The sequence below is a fragment of the Miniopterus natalensis genome, chromosome 2 (genome assembly GCF_054644295.1).
Source record: "Miniopterus natalensis isolate mMinNat1 chromosome 2, mMinNat1.hap1, whole genome shotgun sequence".
Classification (NCBI taxonomy): domain Eukaryota; kingdom Metazoa; phylum Chordata; class Mammalia; order Chiroptera; family Miniopteridae; genus Miniopterus; species Miniopterus natalensis.
The window spans coordinates 70,935,550-70,963,118 of NC_142082.1; the positions used below are offsets into that span (position 1 = coordinate 70,935,550).

General features: G+C 35.9%; 1 protein-coding gene across 1 annotated transcript in view; it reads right to left on the minus strand.

The window, feature by feature from the left end:
• Positions 1-27,569, minus strand: part of VWA8 (von Willebrand factor A domain containing 8) — a 333,552-nt gene that overhangs the window by 276,523 nt on the left and 29,460 nt on the right. The window contains exons 3-9 of the mRNA XM_087814315.1: positions 24,223-24,353; positions 21,112-21,222; positions 13,623-13,790; positions 8,192-8,356; positions 7,783-7,832; positions 6,945-7,053; positions 3,447-3,551 (exon numbers count right to left, since the gene is read on the minus strand). Coding sequence (XP_087670441.1) covers positions 3,447-3,551; positions 6,945-7,053; positions 7,783-7,832; positions 8,192-8,356; positions 13,623-13,790; positions 21,112-21,222; positions 24,223-24,353 — 839 coding nt within the window. The remainder of the gene's footprint in view (positions 1-3,446; positions 3,552-6,944; positions 7,054-7,782; positions 7,833-8,191; positions 8,357-13,622; positions 13,791-21,111; positions 21,223-24,222; positions 24,354-27,569) is intronic.

A 27,569-nucleotide genomic window follows, 5' to 3' on the forward strand; every position in this document is an offset into this window, starting at 1 on the left:
TTCACAGAACTAGAATAATCCAAAAGTTTATATGAAACCACAAAAGACCCAGAATAGCCACAGCAATTCCAAGAAAGAAGAACAAAGTTGGAGGAATCACACTACCTGATATCAAATTATACTACAAGGCCATAGTAATCAAAACAGCATCTTACTGGCATAAAAACAGACATATAGATCAATGGAACAGAATAGAGAGCCCAGAAATAAGCCCATGCCCTTTATAGTCAATTAATATTTGACAAAGGAGGCAAAAGCATACATGCGGGTAAAGATAATCTATTCAATAAACGGTGTTGGGAAAACTGGACAGATATGTGCAAAAAAATGAAACTAGACCACCTTCTTACACTATACACAAAATAAATTTGAATTGGATTAAGCGCTTAAATTTTAGACTCAAAACCATAAAAATCCTAGAAGAAAACATAGACAGTAAAAACTCGGACATTTCTCTTATCGATATTGTTTCTGATATATCTCCTTGGGCAAGAAAAACAAAAGAAAAAATACATAAATGGGACTACATCAAACTAAAAAGGTTTCGCACAGCAAAGGAAACCATCAACAAAATGAAAAGGCAACCCACTGAATGGGAGAACATATTCGCCAATGATACATCTGATAAAGGTTTAATATCCAAAATGTGTAAGGAACTTATGAAACTCAACACCAAGAAAACAAACAATCCATTTAAGAATTGGGTAAAAAAACCTGAATAGACACTTCTCCAAAGAGGACATACTAATGGCCAATAGACATATGAAAGGATGCTCAATGTTACTAATCATAAGAGTAATGTAAATTAAAACCACAATGAACTATCACCTCACACCTACCGGAATGGCTATCATCAATAAATCAACAAACAAGCCCGGCCGGGCGTGGCTCAGTGGTTGGGCGTCGACCTGGGATCCGTGCAATCAGGGTTCGATTCCCAGTCGGGGCACATGCCCTGGTTGTGGGCTCGATCAATGACTCTCTCATCATTGATGTTTCTGCCTCTCTCTCCCCCCCTCCTTTCCTCTGTCTGAAATCAATAAAGATATATTTTTAAAAAATAAAAAAATTTTAAAAAATAAAGTATGAGACACTTCTCTAAAGTGTCTTTTAAAAAAAAGAAAGAAAAATAAATAAATCAACAAACAAGTGTTGGCAAAGATGTGAAGAAAAGGGAACCCTTGTACACTGTTGCTAGGAATTTAGATTGGTGCAGCCACTGTGGAAAGCAGTATGGAGTTACCGCAAAAAATATAAAATGGAATTGCCTTATGACCCAGCAATTTCACTTCTGTGAATCTATCCAAAGAAATCCAAAACACTAATTTGAAAAGATATATGCACCCCTATGTTCATTACAGCTTTATCTACCTACAATTGCCAAGATTTGGAAACAGCCCAAGTGTTCATTAGTAGTGGAATGGATAAAAAAGCTGTGGTATACACAATGGAATACGTCTCAGCCTTAAAAAAGAAAGAAATCTTACCTTTTGCGACAGCATGGATAGACATGGAGAATATTATGCTAAGTGAAATAAGCCAGTCAGAGAAAGACAAGTACCATATGATTTCAATTATATGTGGAATCTAATGAACAAAATAAACTAACAAACAAAGTGGAAACAGACTCATGGATACAGAGAACAAACTGACAGCTGTCAGAGGGGAGGGGGTTGGGGGCTGGTAAGAAGGGTAAAGGGATTAAAGCAAAATAAAAAAAGAAAGACTCATGGGCACAGGTAATAGTATGTATGGGTATTTCCAGAAGGAAAAGGGGGTGGAGGGAGATAGAAAAAGGTAAAGGGGATAAAAATAGTGATGGAAGGAGACTTGACTTGGAGTGGTAAACACACAATGCAATATACAGATGATGTATCGTAGAATTGTATACCTGAAACCTGGATAATTTTATTAATCACTATCATCCCAAATAATTCAATTTAAAAAACAAAACTCTAGCCAATGTAATCACCATATAAACTTCCATATGAGGAGAACAATTTAATAGAATACTACTATCCCCACAGATCCTATTCAAGTTTAGCCAGCTGTGCCAACAATGTCACTTTTTCCAATCTGATCCAGGATCCAATGCAGGAATACATTGCATTTAGCTGTCATATCTCTTCAGTCTCTTTCAATCTGAAACAATTCCTGTTTTTCTGTTATTCATGGCCTGGACAGTTCCAAAGAATACAGGTCTTTCATTGTGTAAGATGGCCCTCAACCTAGGTCTATACAATATTTCATCATGTCCAAACTCACACCAAGAATTCTTAGCCAGAATAGGAAATAATGCTGAGCTCTTCTTAGCATAACTCTCAGGAGGCACATGATATTGATGGTGCTCCACCTGGTCAAGTTGGTGTTTATGATAAAAATACAATTTTCCTGTTTTGTACTCAATCTAGTAGTGGAGTGGGATGGGGTGGAATATTCTTAGATTTTGCCAGTATCCGATTCCTCATAGAACCTCCACCAGCTTTGACATCCTTTGATGACTCATGTCTAAATCAACCACCACTCTCTGGTAATTGCCAAATGATGATTTTTTTTTCTATTTATATAATTCCTTCTGCTTTTATTAACAGGCATTCTATTATGGAAAAGGTTTCCTTCTCCTCCATGTATTTATCTTACCTATTCATTTGTATTAGTATAAACTAATGGATTCCTATTTTATTCAATGGTTATCATTGATTACTACCATTATTTTGATGCTAAAATTGTCCCAGATTTCAGCCAGTGGGAGCTACTCCAAGCTGGCTCCTCTGTCACTTTGACAACATTATGTGTTAAACATTTCCTTACTTTTTAGTATAAATAAGATGGTCCAGGCTCATCATGCACATTCCCTATCCCAAACCTTGAATCAGCCCTACTTCCAAGGAGTACTTTTGGAAGCGTGATATTTAGAAACCTATGTCTCACACCTGGTATGATCATTGCCATTGCAGTGTCATAGCTTTTAGGCCCTCTTAGGGAATGGAGCTGGAAAATATGCACATATATACACATACATATGTACTATTTATATCTATTACTATATTTATCTGTTTATACATATTGAAAAAAATGAGTTTATATCAATTTCTCCAATTTCAATCTAATACCTGAGGGCTCTTTCATTCCCCCTTTCTATGCTTATAAATTTTTTCTCCAACAATGAAAAATGCAGCTTTTATACTCCTCAATATTTGCTCAATTGATTTACTTATTTACTCAATGTAACCAATCTCCTACACACCAGCCACATCACTTGCTTCCCCAACCACTGGCATGCCAATGCCTCTATACCTGCAAAAGAAGAGAAGGAAAAGCAAGGGAAAGGAAGAAAGATGGAGAGGGAAAAGTAGGAAAGGAGGAAGGAAAAGATGGGAAGAAGGGAAGGGGGAGGGGAAGGGGGAGAGGGGAGGGGAGGGGGCAGGGAGGAAGCAGATACTTACTTTTAAAACATCTTCCACAGCCATCTTCCCTTCTTGTCCTAGTAAAATAGTGTATGGGTAAAGCCAGTGGATTGCATGTTTGATTGACATCATAGGAAAGGAATCCTATTTAGGAGCAAAAATAGATGTGAATGAGGAACATCTAAAATAAATCTGAAAAATTATGCAAAATATACATGACGTTAAAATTGCCTTATAATTAATAACTAATAGGTTACTCATATTTCCCAGAAGGCTACATAAGCAAATATTCATTATTTCCTCTTTTCTTCCTATTCTACACCCTTTCCTTTGGTAAGCTCTCCCACACCCATCTTTCAGCTTCCATCTATGTGTTGATGGCTTGCATGTTTATATCTCTATTCCTGACCTCTTTCTTGAGCTCTAGACTTGAACTCTCAATTACACATTGGATGTAACCATATGAATATCCCATAGACGCCGATTCAGCATGTCTGAAACTACATGTCTGAACACATCTCCCTACCCTATTTGTCCCAAACTCTCTTCTCCATCTTTATTCCTAATCTCAGGTAATCTCATCCACATGCACCTCGCTTCAAAATTATAACCACAAAGTTATAAACTGTTCATTATCCCCAAATCCTTATCCCCAAATCAAACTGCTTTTCCAGTTCAGTTCACCTTACTTTTAAAAGTCTATTAACAGGGACAATTAGGGAAATTTCAGTATGGACCATCTATTAGATGATATAGATTTACTGTTAATATGCTGAGGCATGGGTGTGATAATGGTGTTTGGTTATATAAGAGAATGTCCTAATTCTGAGAAGTTGCATACTGAAGTATTAAGAATGTTTGCTGTGTACTCTCAAATGGTTCAGAAAAAAATGAGCAAGCAAATGTGGCAATATGTTAACAATTGGTGATTCTATGTGAAGGAATTAGAGATGTTCATTTTACTATTTTTTTTAACTGTTTTAAGATTTAAGAATTGTCCAACTGAAGAGTTCTGAGCAAAAACAAAAGGCACGAAAAGTAAAAGCATAATCAACAGAAGAGAAAAAACAGTTCTAGATGTATAGAACAGTGTAAGCAATACCCAAGAAACCTAACTCACTGACTCTCAGGAAATATAAATAGCAATAAAAGTTTAAAATGTCTCATCTAGGTGATATCTCATTGTGATTTTAATTTGCATCTCTATGGTGATTAGTGATGTTGAGCATCTTTTCATATGTCTATTGGCCATCTGTATGTCCCCTCTGGAGAAGTGTCTATTCAGGTCCCTTGCCCATTTTTTAATTGGATTGTTTGTCTTCCTGAGTTTTATGGGGGTTTTTAATATATTTTAGAAATTAAGCCCTTATTAGATGTATCATTGGCCAATATGTTCTCCCATACAGTGGGTTCCCTTTTCATTTTGTTGATGGTTTCTTCTGCTGTCCAGAAGCTTTTTAGTTTGATGTAGTCCCATTTGTTTATTTTTTCCTTTGTTTCTCTTGCCCTAGTATGCAAATTAAAACCACAATGAGATATCACCTCACACCTGCGAGAATGGTTACCATCAATAAATCAACAAAAAACAAGTACTGGCAAGGACATGAAGAAAAGGGAACCATAGTGCATTGTTGGTGGGAATGCAAACTGGTGCAGCCACTGTGGAAAACAGTATGGAGTGTTCTCAAAAAAGTAAAACTGGAACTGCCTTTTGACCCAGGATTCCACTTCTGGGAATATATCCCAAGAATTCCAAAACACCAATCAGAAAGAGTATATGCACCCCTATGTTCATAGCAGTGTTATTTACAGTAGCCTAGATCTAGAAATAGCCCAAATGCCCATTAGTAGATGAGTGGGTAAAAAAGCTGTTGTAGCCCTGGGCAGTTTTGCTCAGTGGTTAAAGTGTCAGCCTGTGGACTGAAGGGTTTTGGGTTCAATTTCGGCCAAGGGCACGTACCTCAGTTGCAGGCTCAGCCCTGGTCAGGGCACATGCAGGAGGCAACCAATTGATGTGTCTCTCTCACATCGATGTGTCCCTCTCTCTCCCTTCCACACTCTCTGAAAAACAATGGAAAAAATATATATCCTCGGGTGAGGATTAAAAAAAAAAAAGCTCTGGTACAGTTACACAGTGGAATACTACTCAGCCATAAAAGAAAGGAAATCTTACCTTTTGCAACAGCATGGATGTACCTGGAGATTATTATGGTAAGTGGAATAAGCCAATCAGAGAAAAACAAATACTATATGATCTCACTTATATGTGGCATCTAATGAACAAAATAAACTGACAAACAAAATAGAAACAGAGGCATGGGTACATGGAACAGACTGACAGCTGTCAGAGGGGAGGGGGGACTGGATGAAAAAAAGTGAAGAGATTAGCCAAAGAACATATATGCATAGCCCATAGACACAGACAACAGTGTGATGATGGCCAGAGGAAAGAGGGGTGGGGACCAGAAGGAGGTGGGCAAAGTGGGGGAAAATGGGGACATCTGTAATAGTGTCAACAATAAAAATAACCTTTAAAAAAGATAAAAATAAATTAAATATAAATATCTTATCTAGGTGATGTTCCCACTACCTGGGATTATGCTCTTTAACAGAGTCTCTCACTATTTTAATAGTCCCAAACTTGGTCCCAGTGCATCTAGGCCCTCCATATCCCTCCTTCCTCCAAAAAGAGGTATCTGACTCCAATAGAAAGCAGTGGGCAAAAGTAGGTTTACAAACAACTGTACTTACTAATGTTTGATGGGCCACTTCTTCCACATTATAAAACCCAGACAACTTCACTCACCACATAAAACACTTCACACTAACGTTCTAACCTATCCACCATGCAGGCTTGCTCTTGTGATACAACTTACTCTCCAAAAGTATCAGGCCCTTTTGGGATTCAACACTTTCTAAGTGCTGTTCCCTCTGCCTGGAGGCCTTCCTGCCACTCCAGACAGGACCATCACAACCTTTGTGATACTGCAGTGGACAATGTCAGTGCTCCACCAAATCCTCTCAGATCTGTTCTTATCTTTTCTGTGCCTCCCAGCAGCCAGCTGCTAAAGATCTTTTGAAAAAGAGTATCCTTGAGCTCCCTTTGCTCAAAGGCTGGGAGAATAGCTAGTGCCCAGGAAGTGGTGCACCCTGGGGTGACCATTAACCAATGACTGATGGCACTGGAGTGTAAAAGCCACAGCTCCCCGCATCAGGCTGGGGCAAGTCTGAGGCACAGCTTACACTACAGCATACCTCTGTGTGATCAGCCTAAAAGTCTTTCCCTCTGTTTCCAGAACTTACCTGAGGTGCACATCCACCTTCCCCTCTCTAAGACTGTAAGCTCTTTAAGGGTTCAGAAGACACCATTGATCTCTGAATAGTTTGCTGCACTGAACAACAAATTAATCTCAGTTCTTGCAATATTTACAAAGGAATATGACAAGGCAAACTGAAATGATTAATATCCAAGGATAAACCTTTTAATTTTCTTTGCCTCATTTGGGTATACCAGTCATTACTTTATTCTATACATACCAGGATTTGAACTGCAGCTGGTAAACTATCTAAAGGAAAATCTGGAAGTCCCAGAGTAGAAGATTCTTGGGAACAAAGAGTGGTGGCAAAGGACAAAAGTTGAGAAATTCTAGGGGAAAAAGAGAAATTATATTAAATCTTATTATAACAGTTTTAATATAAAGTATGTACAAATCTGTTTAATCTAAGAAGATGACATCTACTATCAAATTCTTAAGAAACAGCAGCGCCACATTAAAATATTCCATTTAAAACTCAGAACCTGATTAGATAACAGATATATTTCTGAAATCCATCACAATATGTGAAGTTTTTTACAACCTGGCAGCCTCACCTCCCACCTTTCTCAATCTAAACCTATCTCTAGCCACCTGCAGCTTTTTATAGCCTCAAGAATGAGACATACACTCTCATATCCCGTGCTTTTAAAAAAAAAAAATTCTTAGAATTCCTTAATTCCATTCTCTGTCTGGCAAAGCCTACTCATTCTTTAGGACCCACCTCAAAGTTAATGCCTTTATGAAGTCCTTATAAACTCTCAACCACAATAGCCCCCAATACTTTGAAAGTATTACCTTACTACACTATCTTAAAGTATTCAAATATTTTTAATCTCTACTAGATGTTGTTTCTTGCCATCAAAGATCATGTCTTTACCATGATTTTTATCTTTATCATCTTCTTTATCACTTCTATCATCAGCAATTACCACAGCTACTAAAAAATCCTTCAGAGAATAGTTGTTGAATGAATGAATCAATCAATCAATGGCAAAACAAATTCAATATTAAGTGTCCAGATATTTATATAATAATATATAAATGTACAGATGACTTACTGTTCAGCAGAAACATTGGGTCCAACAGAATATAACAGTCTAAGTTGGTCCTGAAATGACATAGAAATATCAAAACAATTAATAAGGAATATAATAGATTAAATGTAAATGTTTTATAGACAATCCAATCTTTTAATTAAGCCAATACTAAGCAATTAAGAGCAAAAAATAACTTATTGATACATGTTATTTTCTATAAAAAGTAGTCATTTTGAAAATCTGTTAGAAGAATAATACCACAACACTTTTTCTTCCTCATTTCCAGAGACTTTCTTCACCCTGTATCCTTTTTTCTCACCATTAACAACTGAGGAGGACATGTACCAACATGGTAACATTTTCATAGAAACTGAATTTATTATGAATAGAAAAATTGTTTAAAAACTAAATTATCCTTGTTCACACTTACCTTAAAGGGTAGGTAATAAATATCTCTGGCTTGAAATCGAGAACGGAGAGGGGGGTCTAATGGATTCCCAGAGTACTTAGGCACTGGCAAGCCCAAGGCAATCACTCGGAAATTTTCACTGACTCGCACAATCTTCCAAGCATCCAGCTCTGTTTTGGTATGATCCTTAAAGAGTATGAGATCAAAAATTACAGCATAACTAAAATAGATTACAACTGCAAGAGCTTCCAAGACTAAGAAATGTAGGCCCTGACTGCTGAGAACACTCTCAAAATCAAACTGTCAAGGAAGGAAGCAAAGTGAAATGAGGACCTGGATACCAGAACATGAAGACTGATGTGTCAAAAGGAGAAGCAGTGAACACATGAAGGAACAAAGGAGACCTGGGTCGGGTTTCTAAGTCCTACAGAGTAACACAGAGGAACTAAGTCAGGAAGGTAAGGACAGTATACTGGCTCAGACCAGATGATGAAAAAGGTAGTCCCAGAGGGCAGGCCACCGGCAGAGCAGAGCCTGCCCTGGACCTTAAATAGATAACTGTGTCTACGGGTATATTTCTACCAAGGTATATGAATAGTAATAACTAGCATGTATTAAAAACTTACTACATGGTAAGCACTTTATGAATTTTTCTCATTTAAATTTCACCAGAATCTAAATAGACATTTAATTCTTTTTTATGAGTGAATGAACTGTTCAGAGGAGTTACATAACTTGCCCATGGTCCTGCAACTAGTATGTGGTGGTTTTGAAGTTATAAATCCTGGCTCTAGTGCTTAATGCAAACTCCAGCTAAGTGAACAAGAGTATGCCATAATACCCTCTGAGCCTCAGCTTTCTCACCTATAGAGTGAGAATAATATCACCATTACTATGCCTGTAATGAAATTAAATGTGATTATGTATGTGAAAGCAACAGGTCCATAGCAGGCACCTATTAAGTGCCATTCCTCCCATTTCTGCCTGACCTTATCAATGGCTCTTCACTGTCCTCAGCTGTAGAATCCATGGAGCTTACCCAGCTGATATGAATGTGGCCCACATGACAATGTAGAAACTCTTAACATGATTCTCAAGGCCTTTCTTGGCCAGATTCATGTCTGACTCTCCCAGTCTCAGCAACCACTTCACACCCATCCCCTCAGGCCGCCTCTCCTGGCCCTGTGCCTATGCCCATCTCACAACTGTGGCTCCCCAGGCACATCATGCTGCTTCACCAACACTGCTCCACTGTTTGGAATACTCTTTCCTCTTTGCACACCTTAAACATAAGTATCATTCAAAGACAGACAGTATCATCTTTAAAATGGGACCCTTTCTAGTCCCCTCTTTCCATTAGAATCACTTTTGTACCCCATCCACTATGCAAGCGTCTATCATCAGACATTTGTGCACTGACTTCTGCACATAACTGTTTCTTGTTGGATCCAGATCTTGAAAGGACTTAATACCTCTAGCACATAATAGGACAAACGTCTGTTGACTGAATGCATGAAATAATTTTTTTAAATATATCTTTATTGTTGAAAGTATTACAGATGTCCCACTTTTTCCTCCATGGATCCCCTCTACTCCGCATCCGCCCCACCCCCAGCCTTCCCCACACTACTGTGTCCATGGGTTATGCATTTATGCATATAAATTCTTTGCTTAATCTCTCCCGAACCACTCCCCCACCCTCACCTTCCCTCTGAGATCCCTCAATCTGTTCCTGCATGAATTTTAAAACATAATGAACAATTGCTAGCATTACCAAAATCATGACCCTACATTTCATTAATAGGACTAACACTGACACTATCTCCTATGCACTAGAAAACAAGAATCTGGATATAATCCTGTCTGAGAAATCAGGAGTATAATTTTCACAGAGCTGAACATTTCCATTTCCCATTCATCTGAAAATGATAATCAGAATATACATAAAATTGATATAAACCAATTGTATGTTTCCATACATTCTACTATAATCACCTCTATGAAACCATTAACGTTTTGAGATACTCAAATTTCGTACAGAAATAAATGGGACTTCAGTTTTGGTGCTGAAGTCCTTTTATCACAGAAATTGTCTTAAAGTGGTAATGTTTTGTGAAGAGATCTTGCCTATATTCTGTGAGGTTCCTATGAGACTGATTCTGTGAATAGAGAAATTACACTTACCAATAAAAATTATGTATTTATACTGATATTCACATTGGGGAAAATGCAGTACATCCTTCTCAGTTAATAAGCATGCCTTGTATACTAAAGCCCATTTGAGCCATATCTCAAATTCCTATCCAAAGTAAGACGTTCAATAACTTCACACAGAATTCTATTACATGAATAAAGAATATATTGAAGTTCTTGTTATGAAGTAACTCATATACCTTAAAAAAATGATTCCATAATCTAAGTATTCTTTTCCAAATCGCTCACTAAAAGCAGCAAATAACAATATAGAGGCAAATAATAGTTATTTTGTAATTAGAAAATATTTAAAGAGAAAATGTTCTGTTATCATATCTACCTACCTTTAAAATAAATGTAAATTATTCTTCTATTTACATTTATTTACATTATTTATAAAATATAAATTGATAAAACAAGATTTTTTAAAAATAAATAAATAATAAAATAGCTTTCATTTCATTTCAATAAATTAACTGTAACAATATGAATGAATGACTTTAACTTTTCTTACTGATTAAACCCTCAAATATTGCCCTAGCCAGTGTGGGTCAATTGGTTGGAGCATCATCCCATACACCAAAAGGTAGTAGGTTCCATTCTCAGTCAGGGCACATACCCAGGTTGCAGGTTCAATCCCTGGTCAGGGCACCTGCAGGAGGCAGCAAATCAATGTTTCTCTCTCTCTCTCTCCCTATTCCTCTCTCTCGAAAAAAAATCAGCCTGGGCAGGCATGGCTCAATGGTTGAGCACTGACCTAGGATCCAGGAGATCACGGTTCCATTCTCGGTCAGGACACATGCCCAGGCAGCAGGCTCGATCCCCAGTTGGGGGCATGCAGGAGGCAGTCGATCAATGATGACTCTCTCATCATTGATGTTTCTATCTCTCTCCCTCTCCCTTCCTCTCTCTGAAATTAATAAAGATATTCAAAAAATTTCAATTAAAAAATAAATCCTCAAGTATCCTCTTGTTATTATACTAGTATGGTGCCATCTTTAGATACAGCCAAAAGAAAACAACTACACTGCACAATGAAAACACCAGCTAGGATCTCCCATAAATAGTAAAGAATCAGAGTACTGAAAGGATTGCAAGACATGTTTCCGAGAAAACAGATTCAGACGGTGGAATCAGAAAGAGATGCTCCTGGTCCTACCAGTTGTGGAGCATCAGTTCAATCAGACCCTCTGGTGACAGCATCTATTATTTGGTGCCTAGGTTGTTCTGGGTTTGTATTAGTTCCCTGGGAGCAGAATCAAAAAGAAGCTTGACACAGATCCTGCTCTTAAACAATCTGTAAACAACTTGGGGTAGTAAGATTAGCACATATGTATCTCTACAGAATAGGTGTGAGAGAGATTCTAAATCCTAGGATGCGGAGGCAGAACATCAGTCCCTGGAGACATGGTGAGCCAGAGAGCTCCATTGTGGAACAGCTGGAGCTGAGTGAACAGGGCTGCCTTCTTGTCCTTTTGTAAATTATATGGAACCCTTCTCCAAAGCCTTTGAAGAGTCCCACACTCCCTTGTTGTGCCCCTCGTTATACACACTTGTATCACAGTATTTAAAGATTTTAGTGTACTTATTCATTCATCTAACAAATAGTTATTGAGCACTTACCTAGTGTCACGCATTGCTCTAAGAGCTTAAGATAACATCAATGACAAAAATCCCTCCCCTCGTGAAAGTTATAATCTAATAAAGGGAAGCAGAGAATGAACTAAAAACATAATAAGTAAATCATATAGGATGTTAGAAGACTTTATGGGGAAAAGAATAGAGCAGAGTAAGGGAGTATGGGGGAAGAGGGGACATTACAATTTTAAACAGGAGGGTTAGGGCAGGCTTCATTGATAATATAATATTTGAGCAAAGACTTGAAGGAGGTACAGAAGTAAGCCGAGCAGATATCTGGGAGAAAACCATTCCCAAAGAGTAAAGTGTCTGTGCAAAGCACCTATAAGGTAGGAGAATGCCTATCCGGCATGTTTAAGGTATAGTAAAAGGAATTCTAGCAGCTGGAGTGGAGTAAGAAGAAGGCTAGGAGGAGATAAGGCCCACTGTAAAGACTTTGGATTTTATCTGAGAACAGGGGAATGACCTGATCTGTCGCATGTTTTAAAGTGATCACTGAATGCTGTGGGGCAGGAAGGATGGAAGCAGGGGGTCGGGTCCAGTTCAGGGGTGGGGAACCTTTTTTCTGCCAAGGGCCATTTGGATATTTATAACATCATTCAGGGGCCATACAAAATTATCAACTGAAAAATTAGCTATGATAAAAGCTCCTAGATTTACTGAATTTCATGTCCTGCCTGCAGTTGCCTTGGCAGGGCCAGACCAAATGATTTCTTGGGCTGTACACTCCCCACCCCTAAATAAAAGGCCAGTGTCTTGTCACTTTAACATCAACAACAAAAACCCAGTAGATGTGTAATTTAAACAATATGTTGAAATGGGAGATGTGGTGATTATAATGGGAAGTTTTTGTGAAAGTTAGGTGCTCTTAGAACAACTCAGGCATCAGAGACTGGTAGCTTGAACCATTAAGGGTATCTTTTATTGTTTTTTTAAAATATGTTTTTACTGATTTTAGAGAGAGAGAAAGGGAAAGCAGAGAGACAGAAACATCAATGAGAGAGAAACATCGGTCGGCTGCCTCCTGCACGCCCCCTACTGTCCACAACCGGGACATGTGCCCCAACTGGGAATTGAACCTTTCAGTGCATGGGACGACATCCAACCAATTGAGCCACACTGGTCAGGGCCAGGGTATCTTTTAAATATCTTACTAATTTCTGTCAATATCTCCTGAACTTTGAGCTTCCTGAGGCCAAGAACTGAATTTTTTCAGCTTTGTATTCCCACCACTGTCTAGAAGCCACTAGACTCTTAGTAAATAGTTTTTGAGAGATGGAAAGTGGAAGACAGGAAAGGAGAAAGAAAGGGAAGAAGGATTAAAAGGAGAAAGAAAGAGAAAGAGGAAAAAAGGGAGGGAGGAAGGGAGGAAGGAAAAAAGAAAGTTATTAGATTGGCAAGAAAAAGTAAAAATCTTGGAGATTTTCTAACATGGTCAGCAAATATTAGAAGAGCCCTGTAAACTGCAAACTCATGACCTGACTTCAGCAATTTGCTACAGATCAGATGTGGGCCACCTGAATATGTGCCCTCATTCTGATACAGTTGTGTCTTATACAACAAATGGCACTACCCACAGCTCAGCAGTTAAGACAGAGCAGCTGAATTTTTCTTTTCTTACTTTGAGAAGTTTGTCATAACGCTCTGCAGACATTAGGAAGCGTCCATCTTCAAGCTGCATCTCCCTATTTTCCAGCAAGTTGTTCAAAACAGGCAAAACATTCCTCTCCGCCTTTTCCAAGCCTTCCAAAACGAGAGTTCTGCCTTCTGTGGCTGCACGAACTGCACACTATTTCCAAGAAACAAAAACAATATGAGAATATAGAAGATAGCAGAACATGGCCTAATTTTACTTGTAATGCAAATGATATTTGTGTTTCTCATTATAGGGACTGGAAATCAGGAAAGCTGGGTTCCAGTTCTTGATTTTGCTTTATCTACCTAAATGATGTTAGGCAAGTGATTTTTCCCTCTTTAGGCCTGTTTCCACCATTTGTAAAATGAAGAGATGGGAAGAAATTATCTCTAAGGTTCCCTTCAGCTGTAACATTTCAGATAACACCCAATGAAATAGAAAACTCAAAGCTATCTTTGAATCGGTAACATAACTAAACAAGGAAATAGAATCCTTAACTAGAAAAGGAAATGAAGATACAATCTGTCCTATCTATCCCACAAGCTTCTAGAGAGGACCAAATAAGCTAGCTGAGAACACATGGAGACTGTAAGGTTTTAAACAAGAGTTACCATCCAAACAAATTCAGGTTTATTCCAATGTTCAATGCTGCCAACATTACAAACTTACCAAATTTTTCTAGTGAAATCTTAAAAAAAGGGGGAGAAAAGTGCATACATATTTTATGTGGAAAGATTACTTGTGATTGTTTCTCAAAGCAGAAATTACATCAACCATACAGATCCTTTCCTGCACTTCAAGCTACAGAACTTCAAGAGACCTAATTTTCTCAAACAGAAGTCAGAAAAAATATAGCAAGATCCTTCTGGACAAACCACCTCATACAACAGGTTTAACAGCCCAACATATGGACACAAAGGATTTCGAGATAAAAGCAGTTGCATGACCTAAAATAAAAAATTGTGTAAGTCTCTGCTCTAGATTTGCTTCTGATTTGATAAAAGACCTTAGGCAAACAATTAATCTGGAGGTCTGTGTCCTCATTTCCTAAATGAGACTATCCTCAAGGGATGTTGTACACTATCGCTATTTCTGAATCAAAGCAGTATTGGAAAAAAATTTAAAGCTATCAAACCTATTAAAATATAAATTATTTTTAATATAGCCATGATTTAATGAATATAAGATTCAAAAGAGCTTCAAATTACTCAAAATTGTTACAGTGTAATAGTACTGACGAAGCCAAAGAAATTTTAAAATTTACATTTCAAGTTTTATTTTAAAATGTCAGAATAGGATCAGATCAATTTTTGGTTGCTTTAGCACTTATGGGCTTACCAGTGACTTAGATTAGTCACTTTACCTCTCTGAGCCTCCATTTCTTTCTAAAGCTACACTAATTATGGTACATACCTCACTGATTATAGTGAAGATTAAATAAGATAACCTGTGGCACACAGTAAGCCTTTAAGAAAGGACTGGCTGTTATTATTGTGAATTCTATCATCCTTGTCATCAGTTGTCATCGTTATCATCATTGCTTTTTCAGGGAAGTCGCATAATATAGTAGAAAAAACCTAAACTTTGAAATTGGATAGATCCTGACTCAAATTCTACCTCTGCTATTTATCAGTTGTATGGCCATGGCCCTCTAAGGCTCAGTTACTTCACCTATAAACTGAGGAAGTCATCTCCCTCCTAAGGGTGTTTTAAGAATTATTTATGTCCCTTGATTTTTTTAAATAAATTATACAAATCTGCCAAACAGTTAACATTATATGAGTAGATAAGCACTGGCAACATGGTAAGAAGCCAAGGCCTGAGTTATGACGAACAAAGAGGCCAAAGTAAACATAGACTTTCTCCAATTTCCAAGTGACAATTAGAACATATTATAACAACATGGCTTCAAAGGATCTGGTGCAAGTATCAGAATTCAGCCAGTCTCAAGAGCTTGGCTTCTATAAGAGATGATTTCCAAATTCCAAGTACTTAATTCATTTTATGAGTAGAATAAACTTCTGAAAGACAACTTTGTAATTTTCACAGTGGTTACATGTGGAAAGTAGCATCAGCATCAATAAATGAGATAAAATTTACAAATAAATGTTTTCCTTATTTCCAAAAAGAGTACAAGGAGTTTAGACAAGATAAAAATCTTTTCTGATCAATAGCACTATTATTCAATTTATTAAGGGTTGCTTTTGATGACCTGTAATATTTAAGCTGTGCATTAAAAAACTTAACCATTATTTTTTCTATTAGTAAGAATCAAGAATAATCCAAAACAGAATACATTAAAATATCATAAAATTATTTAAAGTGCATTTTTATACTTAATATTAAATATGTATATTGTACATCAGGGAACTTCACAGTATCTTGTCAAACAAATTAACAAGATACAAATGTGAAAAGAGTTCGTGGCTGAAAAGTTTAAGAAAACCATTTGAACTTCCCATCCTGGCTTTCTACTCCCAAAATTAACATGATAAGGAGTGTCTCCTCTCAGTCAGACATAAAACCTAAATGTAATTTATATGTAGCTTAGTTCATTTGTATTGGTTTATATTTGAATAATCTAAGCAACTGTACATTGACTTAAAGTCCTCCTCTCTGTAGTCACAAGGCAATAAACAGAATTAATTATTAGAATGGCAATAAATTAAAAAAATGAGGACAGTAACAGATTTTTAAAGGGTTAGAATATTGATGATTTAGGCTTTTTCAGGTTATTTTATCTTCTTTATTTTCATTAAATAAAAATATCTCATTTCTCCATGGGTATCATATCATCAGTCATAAATATTCATATTTCTGGTCTTTAACAAATTCTTTTTTTAAAGTAATGTATAATTTACTTACCAAAGTAACTGCATTAAAATATTTAAATTGCCTTCACATCAACAAGTGGGTAAGTTATGGCAAATATTCACACAGACAAACATGGTATAAATGTTAACACTTTTTGATAGGCTGTAACTTATTTATTTATCAGTACCTCTCTCTCCTTTTCCTTAACCACTCAATTTATTCACATCTTACAGAAGGAACAGCCAATAAACATAAAAAGTGTTCAACGTGGTTAGTAATTTTTAATGCAAATTAAAGCCTATCAATTTGGCAAAGTACTCAATATTAACAAGAATACACGAGGCAATCACCATAGTGCACTGATGACAGTGTAAGTTGGAACACCCTTTCTGGAAAGCAATTTGGCAATAAATATATATCAAGACTTTTGAAAATGTCCAGACCCTTTGATTAGCACTTATATTCCTAGCATTCAAATCTAAAAAAGTAATGCGATAATAACAAGATATAGGTTAGTATAATATTCACCAAAGTGGTAATTATAATAGCGAAACTTTAGAAAGAACCTGAATGACTAACAACATGGGAATGTGGATAAAATGGAAACATTAAATAAATAATGTCACATGTATTTCACAAAATACTATTTGGATACTAAAAATCATATTTTTGAGGAATATCTAATGTTATAGGAAGATGCTCCTCATAAAATATCAGGTTTTTTAAAAGCAAACTATATAAAACTTCATATACATGGTATACAACATTTTTATAAAAATTACACATGATTAAATAAATATGCATATAGGTATAATAGAAAGAAATGCAGAAAATATTAACATTGCTGTTTTTAAAGGGGAAGATTACTAGAAATTTTTATTCTTCCCTATGCTATTTAGCATTTACTTTATTATACTATCCTTCTTTCCTCTGTTTCTTTTGTTTTCCCCACTAAAACATAGGCTCTATAATGACAGGAATTTGTTTTTTTCGTTCAATGCACCTAGAGAGCACCTGAAACATAGCAGTCATTTCAATAAATATTTGTTAATTAATAAATACTATATGTGTGCATATATGTTATAGCTATAAAATAAGCATTTATGGCTTTGTTAACAAGAAAAAATCATTATTTTGAAAGAAAATATAAATTACCCATATAAAATTAACCTAATTCTGACCTTCAAGCATAGCAGTTGAGTTTAACCTCTCATTTTATCATCATCCTTAATCCTATATGAAAATAAACAGAGGTCAAATGGCCATGAACTCCAACTTGGACTTGGGAGTTTTGCCAAGACTTCCAGCTGAAATGTCAGTTAATAATTACTTGGACATCACTCATAATGTGCATACAATGTCAACCACACTGAAAACCCCAAACTTTCTCTCCCAGCACCCACTACATGGCCCCATGTACTTTTTCATCAACACTGGCCCACTTAGATTTAGAGGCATTACCTGATAATAAATGAAGATATTGTCTCTCCCTTGACCCCAGATATCAAATTCAATAGTTAAGAATATTTAATAAATAAGAAGATTCTAAATTAGATAAATATAAAGACCTTTTAGTCAAACATATGACTAGCTGGTAATCAACTGGCAACTTCATCTATTGAGAATTCAGGTGGGAATTACTCATTTTGAAGACTCAAAATAGATGTCAAAAAGTCAGACAGCTTTTCCATTGGAAAGCCCTGGTTTTATCCAGAGCCTATTTACACTTAATTTATTTAAAAATTAAATGAGGTTGATTATCCAAAGGAGAAATCTATCTTCCAATATAAGTGCCAATTATATTCCAGACACTTTTTAGGTGCCAGAGATAAGCAAGATAGTTACATTCTGGTGAGAAAGGCAGACAATAAACATGGAAACAAAGAAATATTTAGGTAAATTCATATAGTGATGGGTGCTCTGAAGAAGATTACATTGTATAATATGACAGCATGGTACATGTAGGAAGGGGGTGGGCACGATCAGTGATTACTTTAGCTAAAACATTCTGAGAATTTATAATCTGAATGAGGAGGCAGCAATACACAGATCTGAAGACAATATACCAAGGGGAAGAAGTATCAAGTACAAAGGCTCTGAGGATGAAAAGCATTTGGTCTATTTTTAGAGAACAAGAAGGCCACTGCCGCTGGAGCCTAGAAAGCAAGGGAACGAGGGAAAGGAGATGCAGGGGACAATACTAGGTCCTATACAATGTTGTAGGCCGTATTAAAGGGTCTAGATTTTATTCTGGGTGTGATGGGATTTCATGGCAAAGAAGTAATAGGATCTGATTATGAGCAAACAGTAAGGAATATTAAGTGCCAGGAAATGAGATAGAAGAAAAAAATATGAAAATCAGATACAATCTCAATAAACAGTCTGAAGCAATTTAGAGAAAAGACCAACATTCCTACACCACAGTCACAGGCTCTGAAGGGGTCAGTGCATTACAATTTCCTAAATAACTTCATAATCAGTGGGATTCCCCTAAGAAACCATAAAAGTATAAAATACTATGATACATTTATATAGCACTTTATGTATTTTCTAAAACGCAAAATAGATTATCATATGAAAATATGCTTTTTAGAATGGCAGTAGGGTAGAATATTATAGTTTCATCTAAATATTTTACTTTATGTTTCAAGAAATAAAGCTTTAGCTAATCAATACATTTATTTACTTAAAACAACTCAATTTCTGAAATCTCTGAATAGCCAAAGTTTTAAGCTGTCTTTAAAATTACAAACATAAAAATCCACTTTTTCTTCCTCACTATTTGCATTGCAACAATCAATCTGAATATAAAATTCATTCAAAAAATGTTTTTAAATCCATACTCTAACAAACAAAGCCAGTTCTTTCACTGTCATTTAAACACATTCCTACCTCCTCCCCTCTGCTTAGGCTATCTCATTTTCTAATCCTTCTCACCAGCTCCTCACTATCCCAACTCAAATCTCATGTCCTAACTCTCATCCTCACTGGGTCCAGAAAAGACACAGCATTATTAAAGGTAAATTTTTCCCCATCTGTAATTAGAAATAATCTATGAAGTGAACCTTTGGCATCATGTGAATAAAATGGACTTCTTTTAAATGTACTTGTGTGCTTCATCCACAGGGGATTACTTTTTAATTGTTGGAAATCTGAACTTCTCAGATTTTCCCACTAAATGATGCTAAGTTTCATCACCATCTAAGAGGTGACTGCCATATCTCTCCATTTTAAGTGCATTTTTCCTTTTGTAACTAATAGTAATATATGCAACATATTAATATCCCAGTCTCAAAAAAATTTTCACTCCATGGATTTTTACAATTATACTTCTTAAAATTATAGAGTAATAGTGTACTCATGTGATAAGCTTCAAATTTAAAGAACTTTGAAAGTTTTTCCTCATCCCACCCCAGACGCCCAATCACATTTCCACAGAGGTAAGCTCTGTTGACAGATTCTTGTGTTTCTTTCTGGAAATTTTCAATGCAACATGAACATTTATATATTTCTTTTTTTCTTTTTATCACAAATGGGATCATATTATATACACTGTCTTGCAACTTAGGTTTTTTCATTCACATCCTGGTCTTCTTTCCTATCACTACACATATATTCACCTCATTCTTTTTAAAGGCTACAGAGAACTCTACTTACTGCTTTTTATTTACCTCCTAAATGTACATCATTATAGTTTTCATTTATACTTTCATATGATATCAAACAATACTACAATAAACAACCTTGTATATATAACTTTGCATGGTTGTGTGAATAACATTTGGAGGAAAATTGCTAGAAACATAACTGCTGGGTCAAAATATATCCTTTTGATAGGTACTGCCAAATTGTCTTTTAAATTGCATCAACAACAATGCTCTTTCCTCAGCCCTTTTTCCTCATCAACAATGGACATTAGCAAATTCCTTCATCTTTGCCAATCTGAGAGGTAAAAGAAAAATAGCAGTTCACTATTGTTTTAATTTTTATTTTTGTAAACAAAATGGTCAAGCATCTTGTCACAAATGTATTGGACATTTAAAATATTTTCTCTATGAAATGCTCATTTAAAGTCTCTGTCCCTTTTTCTCTAGGTATTCCTAACAAAGAACAATATTTAATATTTTAAGCAATAATTTGAAGAAATGCATAAGTTTCATTATAATATTCATAAAATATTACTTTAGTTAGTAATCTGTACCTAAGAACCACCTCCCCAAGCTGCTCCAAAAAGCTTTAGTTTCAGGAAGCATATTTAATTTCACTGTTTAATATACCTTTACCTACTTGAGCTTTAGATTGAGACTACTTTAGTAAATGTGCTAGAGAATTTCCTATATTAAAATTTCTTTAATTCTTTAAAAAAAAAAATCAGAATTCTATAGGGAAGTAGTAGAAAGTAATTGAGAATTAAGAAAATGGCATAATGATCTTTAGCCAACATTTTAGAACCATTAATTTCATCTATGGTTTCTTATTTAGTGTTAAACCATGAAGGCATTTCCAAGAACAGACTCAAAAAATCTAAATCAAATATGTCTAGAGAGTGCAGTACAGCTATCTCTCACTACTACATGAGCTACCACTCTCTACTTGAAAAAATCAATTCTGTACAGACCTGGAGTAAACAGCCACGCCTTAGAGCGTGATCAGAACTTGCCTGATCGATGTAAAAGGCGGTGCCTGCGCGGATCTCTCGACGCTGTTTGAGATCAGTTTCCGTGGTGTCCCTTGACAAGGCAATGTATTCCACTTCCCGTTTGGTCAGCTCCTGTAGAGCAGAGAGTGCAATTGTTCCAAAATAAAATCAAATTCCCAAGATATGCTTTGGAGCTGACAATGCCACTGCCCCAGAGAAGTGCATTTAAATGTAATTCTAGATTAAAAAAACCTTCTGAGCCACAGCTTTGGAAAAAAAAAAATGCAATAAATTGAGCATTAATCAAAACATGTAGAGTTCTACTTTTACTGCACCCCATAATTTACCACGTAATAATTATTTACTATTTAAACAATAATAATAAAAATTAGATCTTATAAATCTTAATGTCTCCTGCAGAATTCTTTTCGAACGTCATGAGTAATAATTTGGTTACTTGGTTTTCTCCCAAATGATAGCCATTTCTGCAAGTAATGTTCATCTTTTTTTAAAGGGTGATGTAAATTAATTCATTCCATTAGCCAGTGTTTACCAATTATAGACAACATGTTACGTACTTTACCAAGTGTGAAAATAAGGTAAATACCAACAGAAAGGTCAACAGAAAAGAAAGACACATACACAGCTATACAGGAAGGAAAAGAGGAAAAGGGATGAAAAGGGTGAGAGGGAGAGGGAAGAGGAGGAGGGGGAAGGAAAGAATTATTTTACCCCAAAAAAATCATCTATGATTTGAAGGGGCAACCACCTAGAATCCGTTTCTTTTAGAATAACTTATCCATTGCTAAAGTCACTTTGCCCTACATGTAATATCCATGAACAAAAGGTTTTTAATAATACCCTTGATTTTACAATGTTGAATTAAAAACAATAACATTCTCCAATTGAATAAGGCATACAATATGTTTTTACTGAACAGGAAAAACAAACTAATTTACTGGAGTATAAAGAAAAGAGTTGAATAAGCATGCTATTAATAATCACTCACTAATTCAACTTATTTGTTTATACTCCAGCAAATTATTTTATAGTCCAGAAAAATAATTTTTTTCTCCACTTTATCTCCATGTGATGTTGATAAAAATATATTATTGTTGTTAATTAGTTTTCTTAAAATGTGCCATTTCCCATGCACCCATAAATTTAAATATACATGAAAAGAAGAAAAAACATTTTCAATAGAGAAAACACACATCATCGTAGTGATGTCTTTTTAAATAAGAATGAACTGCCTGTGAGTGCACAATTTTGGAGTCAAGTAGAAAGTTCTTTTCTGCAGATACCTCCTTCTTGCTTCTGAAACCCTGTCACTCACTTTGGTTGACAAAGTGATACATGCCTCTTATCACTACATTGTACCACAATAATACCCTGGACTGCCACCCCAAGGGTATTATCCTCAGTCTTGACAGCTTCCTGGGACTCTTCATCAGCCAAAAGAAGCACCACAGTCTCCTCAGTTTCTGTTTCACAGAAGCATTCTAAGTGAGCTTACAAAAAGCACCAAGCAGCAGATGGAGGGGGCGGCAGTGGTCTGTTGAGTTTTTTTGAACTATCCAGAAAACCCCTTTTATATGACTTAAATATAAATACAACTATAAAATTATTTCTACTTAGTTTCTCACTGATTCAGCAGGCTTGCCCCCAAATTTCTGCCTTTGCAGACCTCATCTATTGTGGCTTTTACTAAGTTAAGCATAGGACCTTATATCTAACGGTAGTACCCACAGCAGAGTTTACAAGGCAGCTTAGGCTAGTAAATTTTCTTATGTATGTTTCCACATCCTAAAGCTGCCTCAGGACTATTTCTCAATTTAAAGTTTTGTTTTGTTTTAAGATACAGACTTTACCCATATAAACTTATGTTGCATTTTTTAACCAAAAAGACTCCTATAATCTCCTAGCCCTTCTCATTCCACATTCCTTCCTAATAAGCTTCAAAGTCTTGCCAGAAACAAAATCAAAGTGAGATATTGTAGTTTTGAAATCAGCCAGGTGGAAAGCACGCATCTTAAAATTAAAGAGGTTCTAGACTTCAAATTCTCGGGAACTGACTCTACATTCTTAAACAAGACACATTTGCCTTGTATAATAATAAAGTGAGGATAGAGGATACAATGCATACAATGGCATATTACACCTCACAAACTGGTTCTAGGAACAAAAGATATGAAATGTATGGGCTAGAGGTAGTTAGGTTCTGATTTGTTCATCGTATTATCACTCCTGCTGTATATGATTTAGTGAGTACCAAAATAAATTCACCATTTGGCATAAAAGAGTACACAAAGTATATTTCTATAGCATAGAAATCAATTCTTTAATATCAAGAACACAAGGAAGATTTAAGCAAGGTTTTTCGCTTCATCCTAAAAAGTATCTTCAGAACAAAACTTCATTTGATAACATTTTTTCCTCAAATCACTAAAGTAATGCCTACAAATAATGACACAGTAGAAAAAAGTATTTTAATATTTTTTTACTTTGATTGAGAATTGAATACTTCAGCTCACTTCACAATATGCTCAGAGAACTGCAAACATTTAAAAAGATAACATGTCAGAAAAAGGAAACAATATGAGATTTGAAGTCTAGCTCCATCATTACCTAGCTGAATAAAGCTTGAGTGAGCTATTTAATGAACTTGTTTTCTCATCTGTATAACACATAAGAGATATTCTACAAACCTTAGGATCCCTTTCTAAAGAGCATTTAATATAAAAAAGTCAAGAGAACTATTTGCCCTTTTAAAAATGTAGAATCGAGATAAAAGAATATTTCCTAAGTAGTATAAATCTAAGTTTTGTTTTGTAATCTCAGAGTTGCTGGTTCTATCTGCTACTCATTGACTGAATTTATATTTCCTTTCCACTGGAAGTGGAAGACTTTCTACTTAAAACAAAAATTTCCTACAGCTATGAAAAGCAATACATTTGCTTCCCAAATAACTTATTCCAAACTCTTTGTAAACAAATCAACTTTCAACATTAACAATTTTTTTTGAGTAATGACTTATCTTGGAATTTTTATAAATTCTTTATCTTAATTTATTTTCCAACATAACTTATCATTGTTAAGATCCTTAAGAATGCACAAGAATTGACTGCTTACCAGGTACTGCATAGCAATAGAGCGTCGAAGAGGCCCAGGAGGTCCTATTAGAAAGACATCCTGCCCCAGAAGATCCTTCTGCATTATCCATCTCAGATGCTGAATTACAGATTGAGCCAGAGAGTCTGAAACTTTAAGGGGGAAAAGGAAAAAGTGAAATGCAATCCGACTACTACATATAATATAAATCTCCAAGCAATCGCTGAAAACTGTATATTATATTAAAATACATATAACATGCATATAAACACACATTGATACATACACCAGGTGAATTTTCACACCACTTTACAATAAAGCTATCATTATCTATATTAAAATAGGACAAAGTTTATGATATCACAGAGAGTCACATAACACTTATAAGCTTATAAGAACATTTGAACACTCACCTATAAGTGTTGCTAAAGGAATGAAAGTGATTTTCAAGTGTGCTATGAGGAACAGTATCATTACTATATCACACTTTTATAGTTTACCCCTTTTGTTCTAAAAATGGGATGTGATCAAAGCATCCCAGACAATGAATGATCATTGTAGTCTTTTAAAATTTAAGAAAACTATATTATACCTTAGTTAGCAATGGGTTGTGAGATCTCAAACTTCACAGTTAAAAAGTTTGATGAAGATTTAAATGCCTTCTTTGAATTTGTCTGTTCTTCTACACCAATTCTTTTGGGAATAGAAGACTGTTCTATGCAATGCCCTTCTAAGTGTACTATTAAATCACCCATCAATCTGCTCATCTTCTGCCTACCCATTTCCTAAAATGTTTGAGTTAATATAATTAATTTGTGTTTGCTCATTTGTCAATCACCCAGTGACAGAGCAGGTGCATTCCCAGATACATAAGAAAAACTCTCACCCTTGAACATCAGGAGACACATAGAATACTCATAGCAGTGTTATTCAAAATAAAACTGGAGACAGGAAATGGATAAAACATGCACAATACAATGACAAAAACAGAATGAACTACCACTACTTGCAACAATATGTTTAACTCTTAAAAGGTATAATATTGAGTGAAAAAATTAAGTCTCAGAATGAGTCACATATGATACTATTTTGATAAAACTCAAAAAACTAGCAAATTTTGAGTTCGTTAGAAATATATACATATGTGATAAAACAGTGTTTGAAAAAGCAAAAACGCAAGAGAATGATAAATTCAGGATAATGGATTCCTGGGCATGCAATCAGATTTTCAGTTTCAATGGTAATAGTAATATTCTAGTTTTTAAATTGGGTGTGGGCTACAGTGTTTGTTTTACAATTGTATTGCATTTTATACATAAACACACACACATGCAGATATATATACTTTTTAATCCTCACCCAAGGATATTTTTTCCATTGCTTTCCAGAGAGGGTGAAAGGGGGAAAGAGAGAGAGAAACATCGATGTGAGAGATACAAATCAATTATTTGCCTCCCACACTTGCCCTGAACAGGGCCGGGGATCAAGCCTGAAACTGAGGCATGTGCCCTTGGCTGGAATCAAACCTGGGACCCTATAGTCCATGGGCTGATGCCCTAACTACTGACCAAAACCAGCTTGGGCAAGATACTTATATATTTATATGTATTGAATATCCTAGCCTTTCCAAATGCACCCAGCCCTAGCAGAGGGAGCCACAAACTGTGGATTGCTAAAAGCTCCAAACAGGGCACTCAGGGCCAGTCACACACAGCACCTTGTCCTGCACAAGGACCCTCCAAAAAAACTGGGAGTCATAGCAGATCTACCTAGTACATAGAAACAAATCCAAACAGGCAACCCAAATGGGGAGACAAAAAACAAGCCCATAATGAAAGAACAAGAGAATTCTCCAGAAAAAGAATTAAATGAAATGGAGATAAGAAATTTACCAGATATAGAGTTCAGAATAATGATTGTTAGCATGAAAAAAGATATGGAAACTATGAAGGAAATTAAGAATGACATAGCAGTAATAAAGAATACACTGGAAGGAATAAACAGCAGATTAGAGGAAGCTGAGGACTGGATCCGTGAATTAGAAGACAGGGTGGAAAAAAATCACTCAATCAGAGATCCAAAAAGAAAAAACAATTAAAAAACAAGAGGACAGCTTAAAGGAGCTGTGGGACAACATGAAATGTGACAATATTTGCATCATCGGAGTGCCAGAAGGTGGAGAAAGTCACCAAGGGATAGAGAACCTGTTTGAAGAAATAATGGCAGAAAACTTTTCTAGCATGGTGAAGGAAAAAGTCACACAAGTTCAGGAGTCACAGAGAGTCCCAAGAAGAACCCAAAGAGGCCCAAGCCCAGACACATCATAATTAAAATGCCAAAAATTCAAGACAAAGAGAAAATCTTAAAGGCAGCAAGAAAAAAGCAATTTGAGCTCCCATAAGGCTGCCAGCTGATTTCTCATCAGAAACTCTGAAGGCCAGAAGGGAATGGCATGAAGTATTCAAGGAAATGAAAAGCAAGGATCTGAAACCAAGACTACTTTGTCCAGCAAAGCAATCATTCAAAATAGATAGTGAAATAAAGAGCTCCCCAGACAAAAAAAAAGGGTAAAGGAGTTCATCACCACCAAACCATCATTGCAAGAAATGTTAAAGGGACTGCTATAATAAGAAGGAGAATGCTTGGTGGGGCTCCCCTGTGAGGCCACCAGGACCAGGGCTTTTGTTTGCTGGGAATTTTTCTATTATTGCTTCTATTTCATCAGTTGTTGTTGGTCCATTCAGGATTTCTGATTCTTCCTGATTCAGTTTTACATGATCTCACTCATAACAAAATAAACTAATGAACAAAATAGATCCAGAGACATAGAAGCATGGAACAGACTGACGAATCTCAGAGGGAAGGCAGGGGTGGGCAGGTGAGTAGGAAGAGATTAACCAAAGATCTTATATGCATATTATGCATAACCCATGGGCACAGACAATAGTGTAGTGAAGGCATGAGGCAAGGGTGGGTATGGGGTAGAAAGGGTCAAGGGGGAAAAAAGGAGGAGATCTATAATACTTTCAACAATAAAGACAAATTAAATATATGTGTGTGTGTGTGTGTGTGTGTGTGTGTGTGTGTGTGTGTGTAAAATCTCCCATAAAGAGTTCAAAGATCAACTAAGAACACTTACTTAGGGCTAAAGTTGTGCTTTTCCCCCCTCTGACAACACAATATTGCTAGAGAAGTTTCCACTACTTCCCCCAAAAGCTAACATCTGATCACTGAGAAAAATAAAGATAAATTTCTGATTTTCTTCTGCTAGGAAGATCAAGGACAAGATTTTGGGCAAACTGGTTGGTTTGCCATGTCACTGGGGTCACACCAAAGCATCTTATAATTTCCCCAAACCAAGTGCCTCT